This window comes from Schistocerca piceifrons, chromosome X (genome assembly GCF_021461385.2).
Source record: "Schistocerca piceifrons isolate TAMUIC-IGC-003096 chromosome X, iqSchPice1.1, whole genome shotgun sequence".
In the NCBI taxonomy this organism is placed as follows: Eukaryota; Metazoa; Arthropoda; class Insecta; order Orthoptera; family Acrididae; genus Schistocerca; species Schistocerca piceifrons.
Genome location: NC_060149.1, coordinates 666,375,960 through 666,396,549, shown reverse-complemented (window position 1 = coordinate 666,396,549; position 20,590 = coordinate 666,375,960). Strand labels below are relative to the sequence as shown.

The 20,590-nt window shown below is 42.2% G+C and overlaps 1 protein-coding gene across 2 annotated transcripts in view; it reads left to right on the top strand.

Moving 5' to 3' along the window:
* The window catches only part of LOC124722979, a 241,189-nt gene that overhangs the window by 184,712 nt on the left and 35,887 nt on the right, over positions 1-20,590 (top strand). For both annotated transcript variants that reach the window (XM_047248149.1, XM_047248148.1), the window contains one exon: positions 1,255-1,478. In XM_047248149.1, the coding sequence (XP_047104105.1) occupies positions 1,255-1,478 (224 nt within the window). The remainder of the gene's footprint in view (positions 1-1,254; positions 1,479-20,590) is intronic.

Below are 20,590 nucleotides of genomic sequence, written 5' to 3'. Positions count from 1 at the left end.
ATGAATTACGGTACACAATGTGGCGATCCGATGGCAGGATGTGGGTATGGCGAATGTCCAGTGAACGTCATCTGCCAGCGTAAACAATAAAATTCTGAGGCAGTGGTGTTATGGTATGGTTGTGTTTTTCATGTAGGGGGCTTGCACCCCTTGTTTTGTGTGGCACTATCACAACACAGGCTTACATTGATGTTTGAAGCACCTTCTTGCTTCCCACTGTTGAAGAGCAATTCTGGGATGGTGATTACATCTTTCAACACAATCGAGCACCTGTTCATAATGCACGGCCTGCGGCAGAGTGGTTACACGACTATAACATCCCCGTAAAGGTCTGGCCTGCACAGAGGCCTGACCTGAAACCTATAGAACAACTTTAGGATGGTTTGTAACGCCGACTTCATGTCTGGCCTCACTGACCAACATTGATACCTCTCCTCAGTGCAGCACTCCGTGAGGAATGGGTTGCCATTCCCCAAAAATCCTTCCAGCACCTGATTGAACGTATGCCTGCGAGAGTGGAAGCTGTCGTCAAGGCTAAGGGTGGGCCAACACCATATTGAATTTCAGCATTACCATTGGAGGGCGCCACGAACTTGAAAGTCATTTTCAGCCAGGTGTCTGGTTACTTTTGATCACAAAGTGTATCTATTTTACTCATTTTGAAAAATGGTTGAACTGATCTAAGCTAGACTGACTCAAAACTGATGTGAACATATCTGAAATGCTTGCTTGTAACACTGATAAACAAGGGAACTGAGTGCAGTTTCTGATGCCAACTTATGAAACAAAAGTGTGTGGTGCCAATTCAAACTGAAAATTTCATTTTCAAAGACACTGCACTCTGCCAGGATATTTATAATACATGTTGTTCTAAATAAATTAAACTCCTTTTAAAAAGCTAGAAAATAGATGCCGGTACTATGTTACACCGGAAAAAAAGTGATGCTCTTGCATAAAATTTAAAAAAATTATGGTTTCTTAATGTACAAAATAGGACTCTAATTTTTTAAAAATTTTTTATAGCAGCTGTGTGTTAATTTTGTCTAGATTTTGTAAGAGTAATCATTATCGAACCATTATCTACAGTATGTTCATCTCGGTTTAATTGTTTGATTGATGTGGTAAAATTAATTTCATCAGCTTCAAATAAGAAAACCTTTTCTATCCGTGTGAGATTCCACATACTACAAAAATTATATGTGCTGTTAAGTGAGAATGTGGTCTTTAACAAATGTTAATTTTTTTTCTTTGCAGGTAGCAAAACACCAAAAAGAGATGGATCAACGCAGAAAATGCCAAAAAATAAGTTCTTACCACAGTCGGCTGGGTCATTACGGAAAGGAAAACTACAGTCTGTGAAAAGTTGTGTTAAAGAGTATCTGAACTCTACCCAACCTCCACTGTTTTCAAATGTGAGAAATAGAAATGGTTATGGAATACATCAGAAAGTATTACGTTCCCCAATGAATGCGAAGAAGGTATCTAATGTATGAACTTGTCAGTTTTCAATCTTGATTCAGTTTACAGTAAATGCTAGATGAATTGTATCTTATTCGCAAATAGGTTCCTGTACATCTTTGTATGTTCAAAATTTGCTTTACATACATACACACTGAGCAAAGATAACACTTTCTTGCATCAGAAAGCAATTCATGAATGCCTGTAGCTGTGTATTAATACCTGACAAGAAATATGAGCATTATTACTGCACCATTTATCCAGCCCCCCCCCCCCCCCCCCCCGCTCGTCTCCCAGTCTCTTTGTGCATTTGTACATTAACTAAAAGAGTGAGTTGAATGTTCATGCCTTCTTCATGTCAGTATTGAATACGCTTAGCTTTTATAAAGGCCTGTTTGTGACTTCTGTAAGAAATACTTTTGGATGATTTATACAAATGTATGCAGTTAACCACCCCACCTAGCAAAGGGGTTTTTGCAAAAAGTGGAAAAGCCCAGAACTCTAGTGCGTCTTTATTGAGGATGGTTCTCTGACACACACACACACACACACACACACACACACACACACACACACACGCACGCACACACACTCTGGGTGGTGGTCAAAGCTGTTGTTTCACAAAGGAGTGAAAATGCTGATAGGCTGTTGTCAGTATGCCCAACTGTTTAAGGAGATGTCTACAATAGGCTCTAGAGTGGAGAATTGACTTCTGTGCAAGAAACATTTTCTTTCCTCAATGAGGAGTTACCTAGAACTTCTAAGTATTTTAATTTAAGAAGTTAGAATATTTTGTTGCATTAATAGATTTACAGAGGATAGGCAAAATAATGTTAACGTTGATAATAGCAGGATGATGATTGACGGTCAACAACACAGGTAGGGCACGTGTCGAGCTGGACTGTGCGTGTTCAGTACGGACTAGGCATCAGTACAGGTTGTGTATGAGTGGTGCAGAGTTCGCATTTGCATTCAGAGGCCGAGGCCGACGCGCATTGAAAGACCTAACAGAGTTCCAAAGAGTGCAGATTGTGGGGGCCTGATGAGCTGGAGCATCAGTAAACATGACAGCCAACTTACTGAATGTTTCAAGAGCGATTGTTTCAACAGTCATGACGGCCTACACAAAATATCGAAAGACTTCATCGTGTATACACAATAGTGGGCACAAATCAAAACTAAATGACGGATATCGTCGTACGCTAACACGAATTGTGTCAAAACAATACAAATCTACGGCAGCTAAAGTGACTGCAGAGATCAATACCTATCTTCGTGACCCCTATCTATCGACACTGTCCAACGAGAACTCCATAAAGCGAATATTCATGGACAAGCTGCTATACCGAACCATTAGTGACAACAACCAATGCAAAGAAGTGTATAACATGGTGTCAGGTGCATAAATCCTGGACGCCTGATCGGTAGAAACCCGTCATATGGTCGGACAAGTGAACATTTTCGTTATTTCCAGCATCGTATTCAGTTTACGTGTGGTGAATGCCAAAATAAACCTGCCATCGTGATTGCTCGATTCCAACAGGTAAGCATGGAGTGGAATTGTGGTGGTGCGGGCAGTCATTTCATGGTATTCTGATTTTCCCATCATTACTGTCAAAAGCTGTGTTACAGCCAACGATTACGTGAACATTTTAGGTGATCAGGTGCACCCCATGATTCAAATGTTCCCCAACAATGATGCCATATTTCAGGAGGATAATGCACCCATTCACGCAGCCAGGACTGTACAATCGTGGTATGAGGAGCATGCAACCGAACTGCATAGTATTTCCTGGCCAGCGCAGTCCCCTGACTTGAGCATTATGGAACCCTTGTGGGCGGTATTGGAGTGCAGACTCTGGAGTAGATTTCTGCCTCCATCATCACTACAGGAGTTAGAAGAGGTTCTGATCGAAGAGTGGCATAACATTCCACTGGAGATCTGATCATTATATGTTGGTATTCTAAGAGGAATTGGAGCTGTATTACGGGCAAATGGAGGTCCAATCCCTTATTAATAAACCACTCCTCTGTGTCCTTGTCCATTATTTCTAATGTTGTGGTCAGGCCTTCTGCAGTACATAATAGTGTGTATTATGTTTTATGTAAGTTGAGTTTACATTTTCAGGAGTTGATGTGTCTCTTCTAGGATTGATTATAATACTAGCATTGTGAGCAGTGTGTACCCAATATTTTTCCCTATTGTGCACCTGCAGTAATTATTTCCCATTATGAATGTACGTGTACCATTGTTTACACTCCCTGGGTTTCTTAATGTGACACTGTGCACCATTTTAGGCAGGTAGGATGCAAACCAGTTACAGCAAGATCTCTGGTAGTATAATATTTTAGCTTCTGTAGGAGAATAATGTGATATGCGCAATCAAATGCTTCCGACAATCATAGAAAATACTGACTGACAATATTTTCTCATTTAAATTTTGTATAATCTGACTGGTGAAAACCGCATGTTGTGTAGAGGCCCTTTTGAAATAGAAAGTGAGACTAAGTATATTATTGTGGGAGAGGCGTGTTATAGTTCTTGCATGCAGTTTCCAGCACCTTCAAGGAGGTGGTAAGGAATGAGATTGGTCAATGGTATACTAATATCTGTCTTACTAACTTTCTTTTGAAGAGGTCTGACAATAGTATATTTCAAACAGTCTGGAAATGTTCCTTGCAATGCACTGAATACATTGCATATATTTGAAGCACAGGATTTTAGTACTATGTTTAGAGATATTGTCAATTCCATTAGAGTTGTTGGTTTTGAGACAGTTAATAATAGTTGTAATTTTTATGGCAGGGCAGAACTTGGAGTAATTTTGATTTACCTGTATGTTTGAGGAATTGCTTCTTGTGTCTATTCTAATGTTTTATCCGATGGACAACCCATGGTGATATTTTAAGCTGCTTCAAGGAAGTGATTATTAAATATTTTGCTTATGTGGCTACAGTCATTTATTATTTGGCCTCCTCCTTTAATAACAAAGCCCTCACATTGCTTAACTGATTTCTTGGTTTCTGTTTTAACTATTGCTGATATAGATCTAATTTTATTATCTGAATTATTAATTTTAGATATTTACAAAGGTGTTTAGATTTTGTAGTCACTTTTCTTACGGAAGTACAGTATTTTGTAGAATTTCCTTTTCCATGACCATGATTTTTTTTTCCTTCTGTAATCCAATACTTATTTTAATACCTTATTAGTGCCAAGATGTATGACAAGGATACAGTCATTCTCAAGCTGCACATCAAAGAAGCAATGATGGAAATTAAAATTGAGGTTAGGAGTGGGATTAAAATTTAGGTTAAAAGAGTATCAGTAATGAGATTTGTTGATGATGATTCTATCCTAGGTCAAAGTCTGGAAGCATCAAAGACATACTGAATGGAATGAACAGTCTACTAAGATAGTATATGAACTGCGAGTAAACCAAAGAAAGATGAAAATAATGAGGAATAGCAGAAATGAGATAAGTGAGAAACTCGCCGTCAAAATTTTGGACCACAAAGTAGACAAAGTCAAGGAATTCTGCTATCTTTAAAGCAAAGTGATATATGTCAGATAAAACATGCATGACATAAAAGGCACACTAGCACAGGCAGAGAGCGCTCCTGACCAAAATAAGTCTACTAATATCAAAATGTCTTAATTTGAGGAAGAAAATTCTAAGGAAAAGTGTCTGGAACACAGCCTTGCACAAAGGGAATCATGGACTGTCGGGAAACCAGAAAAGAAGAGAACCAAACCATTTCAGATGTAGCGGTATAGAAGGACGCTGAAAATTAGGTGAGCTAACAAGCGAAAGGCTATTTACAATTTGTACAGAAAGCAGATTGCAGTTATAAGAGTCGAGGGACATGAAAGGGAAGCAGTGATTGGGAAGGGAGTGAGACAGGGCTGTAGCCTCTCCCCGATGCTATTCAATCTGTATATTGAGCAAGCAGTAAAGGAAATGAAGGAAAAGTTCAGAGTAGGTACTAAAATCCATGGAGAAGAAATAAAAACTTTGAATTTCGCCAATGAGATTGTAATTCTGTTAGAGACTGCAAAGGACTTGGGAGAGAAGTTGAACGGAATGGACAGTGTCTTGAAAGAAGGGTATAAGATGAACATCAACAAAAGCAAAATGAGGATAATGGAATGTAGTCGAATTAAGTCGGGTGATGCTGAGGGAATTAGATTAGGAAATGAGACCCTTAAAGTAGTAAAGGAGTTTTGCTATTTGGGGAGCAAAATAACTGTTGATGGTCGAAGTAGAGAAGGTATAAAATGTAGACTGGCAGTGGCAAGGAAAGCGTTTCTGAAGAAGAGAAATTTGTTAACATAGAGTATTGATTTAAGTGTCAGGAAGTCGTTTCTGAAAGTATTTGTATGGTGTGGAGCCATGTATGGAAGTGAAACATGGACGATAAATAGTTTAGACAAGAAGAGAATAGAAGCTTTCGAAATGTGGTGCTACAGAAGAATGCTGAAGATTAGATTGGTAGATCACATAACTAATGAGGAGGTATTGAATAGAATTGGGGAGAAGAGGAGTTTGTCGCAAAACTTGAATAGAAGAAGGGATCGGTTGGTAGGACATGTTCTGGGGCATCAAGGGATCACCAATTTGGTACTGGAGAGCAGCGTGGAGGGTAAAAACCGCAGAGGGAGACCAACAGATGAAAACACTAAGCAGATTCAGAAGGATGTAGGCTGCAGTAGGTACTGGGAGATGAAGAGGCTTGCACAGGATAGAGTAGCATGAAGAGCTGCATCAAACCAGTCTCAGGACTGAAGACAACAACAACAACAACAAGATAAGAAATGGGGAGTATCTTTGCAAAAATGCTGAAGAGACATATGTGGAAAACACTGAGAGGAAGGAGATAAAGCATTGTAGGACATACGTTAAGATGTAAGGGAAAAACTTCACTGGTACTTGAGTGAGCTATAGAGGATACAAATTGTAGAAGAAGACAGAGATAGCAACATATCCAACAAATAGTTCAGAATGTTGTGTTTAAGTGCTGTTCTGATTCTCTGAGGTGGAGAGTTTTGCACAGGAGAGGAAGTCTCGGTTTGCTGCATCAAACAAGTTGGAGGACTGATGACTCAAAATAGAAAATATTAGTCCTATAATGTACTTTCTTGAGAAATTGATGTTTGGTGTTTGGGGAAGCAAGGTCAGTATTTTACACAGTGATAGTATAAGTAATTCTGAAAAAAAAAAATGTTACATGGACATAGGTCCACAAATGCTTCGTGAGGGAGGTATGGGTATTGAAAGGAACTTTAATTCTGCAAAATTGATGTGAGCAGCGTGAACGTATACGCAATACAACTGGACGGTAACGTGATTTTCTTGAAAACAATGTTACAAAGAATTACAACTATGTTACACATTTTACATAATGTTTATTTACTTTGCATTTAGTAAATAATGCATTACGACATGTATTCAGTTGAAAAAGATATAATACTTATCGTACAGATGGACAGTTCACAGAACAGGTTCGTCAATGCAATTTTGCACTCTAGCGATAACATGTTGTTTTGCTTGTTCAGTTGCCTGTGGTTGGTTCCTAATCAATTCAGCAGTGTCCATGATGTGACCAAGCAGTTCATCTTGTGTATTTACCTTCACTCTGTGCACCCGATAAACAGAAATCTAAAGGTCTAAGGTCAGGTGATCTTGGAGGCCAGTTAATAGCACAGCCATGGCCAATCCAGCGAATAGGATAGTTGCAGTTGAGACGGTCCCTCACACGTAAAGTAACATGTGGAGGGGCACCATCATGTTGAAAGTACATTCCAGTTCGCTTGGCTAAAGGAACATCTTCCAATAGTTCCACAAATGAATTTTCCAAAAAAGGGCAGGTACCTCTCCCGTCAATTACTGATTGATAATATATGGACCTATTAAAAGGTTACCAATCATGCCGCACCAAACATTTATGGTGAAACAAACTTGGAAATAGCTATCCACTGAAGCATGTGTATTTTCCGATGACCATCAATAATAATTGCGTGTGTTGTTCTTTCCTGGGCTTTGTTAGTGAATAGTATATATGAAAGCAAATGACGATTCTCAATTAGCCAGTGACAGAATTGAAATTGTTGGGCATTGTCGCCAATGTGGAGATTTTGGACATGCTGTATGTGAAATGGATACAGGTTTTCTGCTGGTAATATTTCCCGTACACATGTCTGTGAGGAAATTCATACGCAGTGACATTCTTTGTATGCTCGTACTGAGACTTTGCTCAACACTTGAGATAATTTCTTCCTGTTCTTGCAAAGCTTGTTGACGTGCACACTTGGAAGAAAAATGTATACTTGGAAGAAAAATGTATACTTGGAAGAGAGCCTGTTGCACGCAAAGTGATAAACACTTTGGTAAACACCCTGCGATCAGGTAATCGTCGAGTCGGAAAGTGCCTGTGGTATTCTTCTCTTGCACTGGTAGCACTACCATCGCAGAAGCCTTAAACGTATACCTTATCTGCGTATTCCTCATTACTGTACATGTGTAACATTGTTGGCAGCACTTGTCCGAACACAGTTAACACCATACACTACACAGCTAACAAATCAGTTGCCAGTACACTACACAATGCGGCTTACATGGCACAACTGTGCAAACAATGAGTGATTGTACTACGTACGTCACGTGACCATAATATGTGTTAGGTTGTGTAGCATAGACATGGCATGTGTTACGGTCCAGTTGTACTGCGTATACGTTCATGTTGCACACATCAATTTTGCAGAATTAAAGTTTCTTTCAATACCTATATCTCCCTAACGAAGCATTTGTGGACCTATGTTCATATAACATTTTTTTGTTTAGAATTGCATGCACTATCACTGTTTAAAATATTGACTTTTACTCCCCAAACACCCTGTATATATGTTAAATTTAGAAAAGACATGTCACATTATATGCATTCCTGCTATCAGCTTAGTCTAAGGCTGCTTTGACACTTTGTTTTCTGTTCATTAACTATTTTGTGTCCCACAATACCACTTTATTTTATTCAGGTATTTGGTGTAGGTAGTTGTGCATCATGGTCAGGAAAGCCATTTACTGATGGACAAACATTTATAAAATTAATTAAGTGTTCACCTATGAAAATATTGTCTATTAGTGTACTGCTTTCCTGTGTAATTGTGATGGGAAAATTAACAACAGAACATGCTATAAGTGTTAAATAATATTTCAGAATAGTTTCTTTTATCTGAATCTTACAGAAAATTAAGATCAAAATCTGCACAAAATGTAAATAATTTTGAATTAAAGGCGACCACTCACAAAAAAGGCGTTGTTGTCAATAGCCCCTCACAGAAAGAAAGAGAACTTGCTAGCTTTTAGAGTAATCCTCCTTCAGGCTAAGGTAAAATACGCAAAGAAACACACACACACACACACACACACACACACACACACACACACACACACACAGAGGCACACACAGGCACATGTCTTTGCCCTTCATGGTGCCAGCTGGACAAACAATGCCACTGCTGCATTTAGGCAGGTAGATTAGGTTGTGGTGGTGGTAGTAGTGTCAGGTGATGTGGATATAGGAAGGGAGACAGGGAGAGGGAGTGTGGGTGACTGCCTAGCAACTCAGAAGGAGGCAGCCGGTTTGCTGGCTCGGAATGAGGGAGGGAAGGATGGCAGGTACATGGACTGGACATATGATGTAAGATTGTCAGAGCCGGTGGTGAGCGGCACACTCTAAAGGTGACATGGGGATGTGAATTGGGAGGGGATGATAGGACTGAAGGAAGGGAAACTATTGGGTGGAGGATGTTGGACAGTAGGTTACTGGAGACAGAGGCCTTGACAGCCATCCAAATCCTTACCTCCATCGCCAACTTCTCTGAACTATACAGATGAGAGTTACCTTTATAACATGTCCTACACTCTCATAGTTGTTCTGGCCTCAATCTCCCGTAACCCACTGTCCCTGTACCCTGCACCCAACAGTTTCCTCGTCCTCTGTCCTATCACCCCCTCCCAGTTCCTGTCCCAACATAACCTTCAGCTTGTGCCACTCCCCACTAGCTCAGACAACCATGCATCACATGCCAAGCCCATTTACCTGCCACCCTACCCTCCCACATTCCTAACCAGCAAACTGGTTGCTTCCCTCTGAGCCGCTAGCCACCCAATCCGAGTCCCAATCCCTCTCCCTGCCTCCCGCTACACACTATCTATACATACCTCACCCGACACTACCTCACATCAACCTACTTTTATAATTATTTTAAACTAGCTCAAAAAAAGATTTCTCAAAGAGCTAGCAAGTTTTTCCCCTCCTTGATGACTCACCACTTCCACTTTTTGTTGAGTGGTCTCCTTTAGTCCAAAAGTATGTACATTCTACCAGAACTTTCCACAACACAAAATCTCACAGACCACCATTTGTTTTGTCTTACTAGGTGGACAATAATTACTCAGATATTTTCTAAGAATATTTGATCGTGTGTATCTGTATATTTCAATAATTATAAATGACTTTTCCTGTCACAACAATCCATAAATGCTGCTTCCGGTGGTCGATCTAAGCAGGAACTAGTGGTTTCAATAGATTTTAACTTAATGTTATTCCTAAATATCTTCAACATTTCGCAGCCCTGTCAGTAACTGTATAAATATTAATTTTAATAATGAACAGCCTCAGTTGCACCATTTACCTAGGTTTCAGTAGGGATAACCCAAACTTCTTCAGAATATCAGTATCTATTGTTTGTCAAGCTAAAACTACAAATCCATAAATTATCGTCCGAATGTGAAACTTATCTGACACTGCCTCAGCCCCACTTCGCGACCGCGATGTGGCAGCCGCGAGTGCTGTACTGGAACTGTACAGCACTCGTAGCTGCCGCATCGCGGTTGCAAAGTGGGGCCGAGGCAGTACCAGTAAGTTTTACATTCTGACGACAATTTATGGATTTGTAGTTTGTTTGACGATGTCCACTATGGACAAACGATAGATACTGTTATTCTGAAGAAGGTTGGGTTATCCCGACTGAAACCTAAGTAAATTTCTAGGTAAACGGTGCAACTGAGGCTGTTCATTATTAAAATTAAAATTAATATTAATAATGTTATTCCAACAACATTTCAACTGCTACTCCTTTCGTAGTTTCCCTACAGCAATGGCTAATAATTTTTGTGTGTTTAACACATAGATTCCTGCATGTACATGGTGTTCAGACACATGTAATACTTAAACTTCTGTTGAAATTCTAGATCATATTAACAGATAAGATGTTCCTTAACTTTGTAGTCCTCCAATATTCTTATTCCTGACAGACAAGTTTCATCTGTTTTTGTTACTTCATTTGTCTGGACCTCTTGTAAAGCAGTCTGTCCAAACAAGATTTGTAGCATAAAAGAGTGTCTTACCCCTCACAACTGTAATCACAGGAATTCTACCATAGTGCTCCCCCCCTCCCCCATATTTTCTATTTTCACCTTTAATAACAGCTAATGTGTGTTTCCCCACTGTTGTTAAGACAAAGTCCGTGTCTTGGGTATGATTATGCCGCTGCAGAAACTTGACAAAGCCTCATTTTTGTGAGAGTTTGCTGCACGTAGCAATATTAAGAGAATGAAAGCTGCTACTCATGATATAGTGGAGGTGCTGAGTTGCAGATAGGCACAACAAAAAGATTTTCACACTTAAAGCTTTTGGTCGATGGCCTCTGTCAACAATAGACACACAAACGTACACGCGCGTACGCACACGCGTGCACTCGCACTCGCACACGCGCACACACACACACGCACACACACACACACACACACACACACACACACACACACACACACAAAACTGCACACAAATGCAACTCACACACGCAACTTCAGTCTCAGGCAACTGAAACCACACTGTGAGCAGCAGCACCAGTGTGTGATGGGAGTGACGACTGGGTGGCGGAAAGGAGGAGGCTGGGGCGGGGAGGGGAGGGGGAGGATAGTATGGTGGGGATGGCAGACACTGAAGTGCTGCAGGTTGGGTGGCAGGCAGGGGAGATGTGGGGAGGGGGGGGGGGGAGGAAGTGGCGGAAAAGGAGAGACATAGAGAAAAATAAATAAAAAAAAAAGACTGCGTGTGGTGGTGGAATGACAGCTGTGTAGTGCTGGAATGGGAGCAGAACCTCTACCCGGAGCCCATCTCTCTACTCACCCCTACCACTCTCCACACTCCTACCTTCTACATGCTTCCTAAAGTCCCTAAACCTAACCATCCAGGACGCCCCATTGTGTCTGGTTAATGTGCCCCTACTGCGAGAATCTCTGCTCTTGTAGACCAACACCCTCAGCCTATTACCCGGAACCTACCCTCCTATATATAAGATACCAATCATTTCCTCCGCCGACTCTCCGCAGTTGCTGTCCCCTTACCGCACTGTGCCCTGCTCGTCACTGTTGATGCCACCTCCCTGTACACCAACATTCCTAATGCCCATGGCCTTACTGCTATTGAACTCTACCTTTCCCAATGCCCAACGGATTCCAAACCAACCACCTCCTTCCTAGTAGCCATGACCAACTACATCCTCACCCACAGTTACTTCTCCTTTGAAGGCATTACCTACAAACAAATCCGGGGTACGGCTATGGGCACCCACATGGCACCATCGTATGCCAGCCTATTCATGGGCCATCTAGAGGAATCTCTCCTAAACACCCAGAATCCTAAACCCCTCACCTGGTTCAGATTCATTGATGACATCTTTGCTATCTGGATTATTCACATTCCTCCAGAACCTCAACTACTTCTCCCCCATTTGCTTCACCTGGTCCTACTCAATCCAACAAGCCACCTTCCTAGATGTTAAACTTCACCTCGAAGATGGCTACATCAGTACTTCCATCCATATCAAACCTACAACCACCAGCAATACCTTCACTTAGACAGCCTCCACACCAAGAAGTCCCTTCCGCACAACCTAGCCACCTGTGGTCGTCGCATCTGCAATGACGAGCAGTCCCTCTTGAAATATACCAAGGGTCTCACTGAAGCCTTCGCTGACCATAATTATCCTCCCAACCTTGTATAAAAACTAATCTCTTGTGCCTTATCTTTCCAGTCTCCCACCACCTCTCAAAAGCCCCACCGTCCAGCGACAGAGAAGCGTTCCCCTTGTAACTCAGTACCTCCCACTACTGGAGCAACTGAAATACATTCTCTTCCAGGGTTTTGATTACCTCTCATTGTGCCCTGAAATGAGAAATGTCCTGCCCACTATCCTCCCCACCCCTCCCATAGTGGTATTCCACCACCCAATGAACCTACACAATATACTTGTCCATCCTTACACAACCCCTGCCCCCAATCCCTTACCTCATGGATCATACCCCTGTAATAGGCCTAGATGCAAGACCTGTCCCATACATCCTCCCACCACCACCACCACCACCACCACCACCAGTCCAATCACTAACATCACCTATCCCGTCAAAGGCCTGTGAAACCAGTCATGTGGTCTACAAGCTAAGCTGCAACCACTATGCTGCATTCTATGTAGGCATGACAACCAACAAGCTGTCTCTCCGCATGAATGGCCACCGACAAACTGTCTCTCCGCATGAATGGCCACCGACAAACTGTGACCAAGAAACAACTGCACCACCCTGTTGCTGAACACACTGCCAAATATGATGTCTTTCATTTCAATGACTGCTTCACAGCCTGTGCCGTATGGATCCTTCCCACCAACTTCAGCTTTTCTGAACTACGCAGGTGGGAACTTTCCCTGCAATACATCCTACTTTCCCATAACCCTCCTGGCCCCAACCTTTGTTAGTCACTGTCCTCACTCATCCAGCCCCTTTCCTGTTCCCATTCCAGCACTACACAGCTGTCAATCCACCAGCACACCCAGTCTTTTTTCCTCTCTTTTTTTAATTTATTTTATTGTTTTATTCATTTCCCTCTGTCTCTGTTTTTCCGCTACTTCCCCCCCTTCCCCCTCCCCTTCCCTCCCCCCTCCCTGCCTGCCGCCCAACCTGCAGCAGTTCACTGCCCACCATCCCCACCATACTATCCCTCCCCCTTCCTGCTCCACCCACCTCCTTTCCCCCACCCAGCTGCCACTCCCATCATGCACTGGTGCTGCTACTTGCAGTGTGGTTTCAGCTGCATGAGACTGCAGTTGTTTGTGCTCGTGTGTGTGTGTGTGTTTTTTGTTGACAAAGGCCATTGGCCGAAAACGTTACGTGTGAAAATCTTTTTGTTGTGCCTATCTGTGATGCAGCATTATATATGGTGAGCAGCAACTTTCCTTCTCATAATATTGTTACATTCCATTCTGGATTTTCCATTGTTTGCTTGCTGGCTGCATGTAGCTTACCCAAGTCATTCTTTATACTATATTCTCTGTGTTTAGCCAGACTGTTGTCTGCCCCCACAATTGCCATACCTGGTCGTAACTGAAATTCCTAGACAGTGCTTAAATATCCTCTATTACCTGGCTAAGGCTAGAACAATGGCTTGTTATGTTTGTGACCTGGTACCCTGATCATACTTTCTCCTGTAGCTGTTGGCTTACACTTCCGCCACGACTGCTACGAGCAACAAGATCTTTCCTTTTCTACTCAACTCAGTTTTTGATGTGTGTTTGAAATTTTTATTAATTTTTGTATCCTGTGTTGCGTAGGTAAAAAACAGTTTATGATCACTCACCAGCAGTAACACAGAGACAGGTGGTACAAACAGACGATTTCTGAAGTTAATGACAGTGGAGTTCACGAAGTGAACAGCTAACGAAAGCCAAGTCCAGAGTGTAGCAAAGTCATCTTAAGAATATGCAGTAGTCCAGAGATCAATCCAAGTCACAGACGTAATACAGGCAAGGTCAAAACACTACTGATCAGCCTGTTCAGTGGTGCACAACTAAAGGCTTCAAAGACTAGCAAGAGCTGAGCTGCATAGTTTACTGCTAACTTGTCAGTGGCCAGCTCCACACGAGGTGCTGACAGTGGCAACATTTTGCATGGGAGCAAATTGTGCTCGGATTATGTAGCTCGAGTATCTTTTTACGTGTTATCCCTGTTGACACTCAGGTGGGGAATCCAAATCACTATCGGATACTAAATTAATGGTCTTCTCCACCCTATTAACTTAGAACTGTACGAGGTTCCTACCCTTCCAACAGGTAACAGACTAAATCTGTTATTTAGCTCAACAATAACAGAACTATCAGAAATACTGTTGTTATGCCCCTTTCTTGTTACATTTTCCCATATCCCCACTTTCTTTCATTCGTTCTTTCTTTGTTATTTTTAACACAACTTCTCTTATTTGCTTTGCTGTTAATAAGTTGATATGTTGAAAATAAACCCAATTCTTTTGCAAAAGGACACAGTTAATAAAAAAATAATAGTAACATTCATATCTGCAAATTTTCATTTATTTGAATATGTGTAAGTGGGAAGATTTGGATGGTTGCCAATTGTTACTTTGAACATAGTGTTATTAAACTTCCTATCAGCATGCATGCACACACCCCCTTTCTCCCCTTTATATACAGGGTAAAGAAAAAATGCTGCCCTTGGAGGTCAGCCTGTGATTCATCATGCAGAGTCCAGACAAAAGTTTATCTGACAAAATCAGATTGGGTTCATTTTGAAAACCAGGGTATGAAAGCGAGGAGCTGGCAACATTGTCACATTGTGTAGCACAGCGGAATATGCAGAGGAACGTGTATCATCTGCTGTACCATACCAGCAGTTGTATCTCACTGAATAGACTGCTGGGATATCAAACACACACACACTATGGAGCTTTGGTTTGAATCCTCGTCAGGTTCCTTTTTATTTTTTTAGATGTCCATTCCCTAGTTCTCATCATTTATAAGCGCATCATTTTGTCACATGACAATGGGATCCATTAAACTACAGGCATGTGTGTACTAACACTCGGTGCACAACCATAACTGGTTATGTCAAGTTCATGCTAGACAGCTTCTGATGGAGTACATAAATGATGAATATGTCAATATGCTTTTGGTGCTAGGTGCATCAGATAACCAAGCTGTTGCTGTTGCTGCTGCTGCTGCTGCTGCTTGTTCAAAAATGGTTCAAAGGGTTCTGAGCACTATGGGACTCAACATCTTAGGTCATAAGTCCCCTAGAACTTAGAACTACTAAAACCTAACTAACCTAAGGACATCACACACACCCATGCCCGAGGCAGGATTCGAACCTGCGCCGTAGCAGTCCCGCGGTTCCGGACTGCAGCGCCAGAACCGCACGGCCGGCGCGGCCGGCGCTGCTGCTTGTGTGTTTGCTGCATTACCCTCAAAGGCACCAGCCCACTAAGAGTGTTTTCTGCCACCTGAAGCTACACGTATGGGAAACTGGTAACATTTGCCCACAAGTGATCGACAGAGGTCATCCAAGGACTAGACGTACTCCACAAACAGAGAATGTGATTCTTGAAACTGTTCCCCAGTCACTTCAGTGAAGTACCTGTGTTATTGCAAGGCACTTAAAGGTATCTCAAAGACTGGTTGTTGAAGTGGTGCAAGATGAAGAACTGCATCCATATCATTACGTATACGAACATTCCATAACTAACATGAGAAGTACTGACGAATCTACTTTCACTAGTGAAGGTATGTTCAACCTACTCAACAGCCATTATTGGTCAGAACTCAACCCATCGTTGAAACTTTGGCACAGACCTGTGAACTGGAATTACGGGAGTAGTGCTTTTGGGCCCTGACGTATTCCCAGACAAGTTTAATACACGCCTGTATCGTCTGTTTCTTTGAATGCTTTGCCAGATGCATTAGAAAATGTTCCACTTGGTGTTCGGTGACAGCTATGGTTTCAGCATGGTGGTGCACTGCCACACTTCAAAATGACTGTGCATAGCTATTTAAATGAAGTGTTTCCAGGGAAATGGATTGGTCGTGGTGGTCCAATGTTCTGGGCTGTGTGTTCCCCAGACCTTCACAATCCACCAGATTTTTGTTTGTGGGGACACTTACCGGAACAAGTTTATAGTATTCCACCCATGGATGTACATGACCTAATAGCTTGTGTGTCTGCTGCTTTGGCAGTGGTGGATGCAGGTGTGTTGCGTAGGGTCCAGCAAAGTATGAGCCAGTGAGTGACGAAGTGTTTGCAAATACAAGGTGGTCGCTTTGAACATCTTGTGTATAGTGAATGTTGCTCGCATGTATATGTACTGGCTCTGTGAAGATAAGCCTGGGCGTCAAAATGTACAGAATGGAATTATTGCATGTAGCATAATTTCCAATCTAGTGTTTTTTGTACGTCTTTGGATACAGACAGTGTTACTGTATCTGCTATTATTTTCTATTGGCTTTATTTGTGTCACAGATAAAACAAAGTGGTCATTTATGTCTGTAAGTAGGACATGTTATTTCTTAATGTTTAAATAAAGGTAACAGTAACAGAAAGAAATACATAAGATCCTGTATTGTGGGAGGAGGAGGAGGGGGGGGGGGGGTGAAAGCTCAGTGTGAACACAACTCAGACATTGGCGCATCTGCGTATCATTGCCCATGACATTGCCTCATCTCGCTGAGCTAATGGGGCTACTCCAGCACAGGACAGAGTTCGTGCTACCTATTCTTAGCCCACTGCAGGCAGTTACAGCATTGTGAGAACCTCATTTTTTAAATCTGTTAAACCTGTTGGTGAGACTCGGTTTTGATAGATAAGTCTTGAATTGGGATGAATAATTGCATGCTGACTGCCAAGTGTGACTTTTTTCTTCACCTTGTATATGGGCCAACTACAGACCACATGTCAATTTTAGTTCCTTAATTTCTTCCAGGACCCTTTCATCTGTTCACTATGTTCTTTCTTCCAGTATTTTGACCACTTCAGACCAGTTTTTTCCCATTCTCCTACCTTCAAATCCTTCCGTATTCAATAACTTTTTCCCTAAACACTTCTGTCAGCTGTTTCATTTGCATTATTTTTTTCTAAATCATTTTTCACTTCGTGGATCCAACTTGTTGGCGACTTCGTATCCCCAAATATTTGAAGATCTTTTTGGTTAACTACTGTCTGACATTTAATATAAATGTCCAAAAAATAACATTCATTATTGTTGTAACACAATACTAAGAATGCCAATAATAATGCAGTCACTTTAATACTGACACCAGAACATGTTCATACATTGCCTTATAACGTGGCCTAGTCTGTGCCAATAAGACATACAGTGTTCTGTGAGAGGAGTGAAGTTAACAAGAGTATAAAGCATTACAGATTGAGAATGAAGCCATTCTGCTCTAAGGTTATATAGAATGACACATGATGTTTCCACATAGTGACACTGGGTGGCAACTGTTCAAGGCGCTCTTGGTGCGCAGCTGTCTGATGTCTGAATGTGCAGCCTCCTGATGGTCGAGCTTAGCTGCTGTGCACCAGGGTGGCTACTTGAATAACATGTGATGAGCCAGTGCCTCGTGTCTTGCTGACTTAACAGGCTGTGAGGTGCAAGTGCAATTTAGGTAGTAACAGCGAGTTACCACAGTCCTCTCCTTTTGTTGAGATGACTATAGGCTGATGCCACCCCAGTGTCCCTTTACTGTAGCATGGGACAGTACTTGGCGCTCAGCAAGGCAACATCCATGTCCTCTGTGGTGCCACCGGTTGATGCTGTCTGTGCGGCAAAGAGCTCCCTGTCAGCCTGCACTTGAGAAGAACACCGAAAATGACCAGTCAGTGATAGCATTGCTGCGGGCTGATGCCAGTGGGTGGAACCCTGGCGACTGGTTGTAGCAATGCCAGAACTGAATCCATGAATATGTCATAAGGCTTGGGGGCGGGAGATGGATCTGGCGGAAGCAGTACCTGCTGTGTATGCAGTGTTTACAGCTGCTGTGCAGGAAGATCCACACCCAGGTCCTGACGTACTCAGAGAGGATTGGAAACAAGAACAGAGGAGCACTTCTAAGGTTCTACATCTACATCTACATTTATACTCCGCAAGCCACCCAACGGTGTGTGGCGGAGGGCACTTTACGTTGTGACGGCTCAGGCCACAGTGAATAACATTGCTGATGATTGGCCTGCTAATGTGCACACTTAGTACAAGCAGTGATTAAATGTTAAATTTCACAATCGATCCTGGACCAGTATATATAGGGTGGCGCACGAGATGTGTTACCATTTTGTTTTTGAATATAAACTTTGTCAATACAATCTGAAAGAAACATACACTACAATGAAGAGCAGTCCATGGAGACTCGTTCTAACTCAGCACATGCTCAATATGTCCACCATTTCGATTCCTAACTTTCGTCAAACGAACACTGAAGTTAGTGATTACCCTACGGCACATGTCTTCCGTAAATTCACTGCAAGCTTGAAGAATAAGTCTTCTTCATTACATTGAGACAGTGTGATTCCGCACCATACTGTGATGTCTGTTGCAACCGCAAGCTGGTGCACCGCCTGGTAGGTGGCTAGACTCGGCGCAGAATGTAAACCATCTTTAAACAGCCTGAATGCTTCTTTGCAGGCAGATGTCCACTCAAATGATGCACCTTGCTTATGCAGTTGATTTAGAGGATAAGAAACTGAAGCTGTCTTTGCAAGGAACTTGTGATAATATTCAACTTTGCCTAAGGATGCTTGGCACTCCTTCACATAAGTAGGGTGCGGTAGGGCCACAATAGCCGCACTGTGACTGTTGGTTGGCTGTATGAGAAATAAAATGTCCCAACTATTCTGCAGAGGTCTGGAAGAAATTTGAATTATCTAAGTTGCTCTTGAGACCTGCATCACTCAAGGTCTGAAACAAAAGATGAGGATTGTGAAGATTGTCCTTGGTGGTGGGACTGGTAATGACAGTGTCAGCGATCTAATTGATACAAGGGATTTGTTATGTAAGTTGCTCCAAATAACTTTGGAAAAATAGCTTGAATTCTAGCAATGCCAAAAACCAACGAATTGTACATATACAGGCGGTAAGGTGGTTTGACAATAAGAAGCTGACATGATTCTTTGTGTGGCAGCTGTAAATATGCTTCTGCCAAATGTAGTTTTGAAAAATACTGTCCGCCAGCCAGTTTCCTTAAGAGTTTGTCTGGGCGAGGAACGGGGTACATATTGACCATACACTGTCACTTTAAAATCCTCACAAAGTCGGAGCTTGTCTGTCAGTTTCCTGATAATGACTAACAGTGGGGCCCATGGGCAGCATAATATGGGTTCTGTGATGCCTAAAGCTATGTCTGCTTGATTCTTCCTTCACTTGAGCACAAAGTGCGAGTGATATGGACCTGTTATGAGAAAAACGAGGTCACACCATGGATTTGAGAGTGATATGTGCTCTGTAATTGGTGGCTGTGCTGAGTCCCGGTGAAAAAGGTCAGAATATTCCTTGCACAAGTCGTCCAACTCTCGACAGGGCACAAGGTCATACACTAAATGAATGGAATCAGTGACCATAAATCAAAATGCTCAAAAAGCATCAAAGCCAAACAAATTTACTGTGAATACACTGTCTGCTACAAGAAATGTCACTGGCCAAACCATCACCTCGAGTATTGTCTTTGCTGTTAACTGTCCAAGAATAGGAATCTACTGTCTGTTTTAAGTGACAAGATGGCACGAAGTAGCATACAGCAGATGTGAACCAAGGTGTAGATAACCGTTAGAATTCAGAAGTGAGGCTGCTGCATCCATGGCCACTTGAAGGCATGAAGGAGGGATTTCATTGATGCGTACATTGATGAACAGTTTGTTTGAAACAATTGCAAAATTGTCACACACATTCCTAACGACATTAATGTCCATAGGCTGAGACGTGAGACGTACAGCGGAAGCCGACTAAGCATTGCACACAGTCACAATAAGACTTTTCTTATGACATAAACGACATAATGCCAAATTCTGTGGACAAGTGGCCCAGTTGTGTTGAACAAAACGAGAGTAGGAGCTTGCCGGAACTTTTTCGCCATGGCCGTGTTTATGTGGAGCATGGCGGCCAGGCACATTCCCTGCTGCGATCTCTGCTTTTGGAGGTGTATGTGAATACACCAATTGCTGTCCGAGTGGACGGTGGCTATGTCTGCCCAATAATCTAATTGATGGCCCAAGGCACAGGGAACTTCAAATGCTTGGGCCAT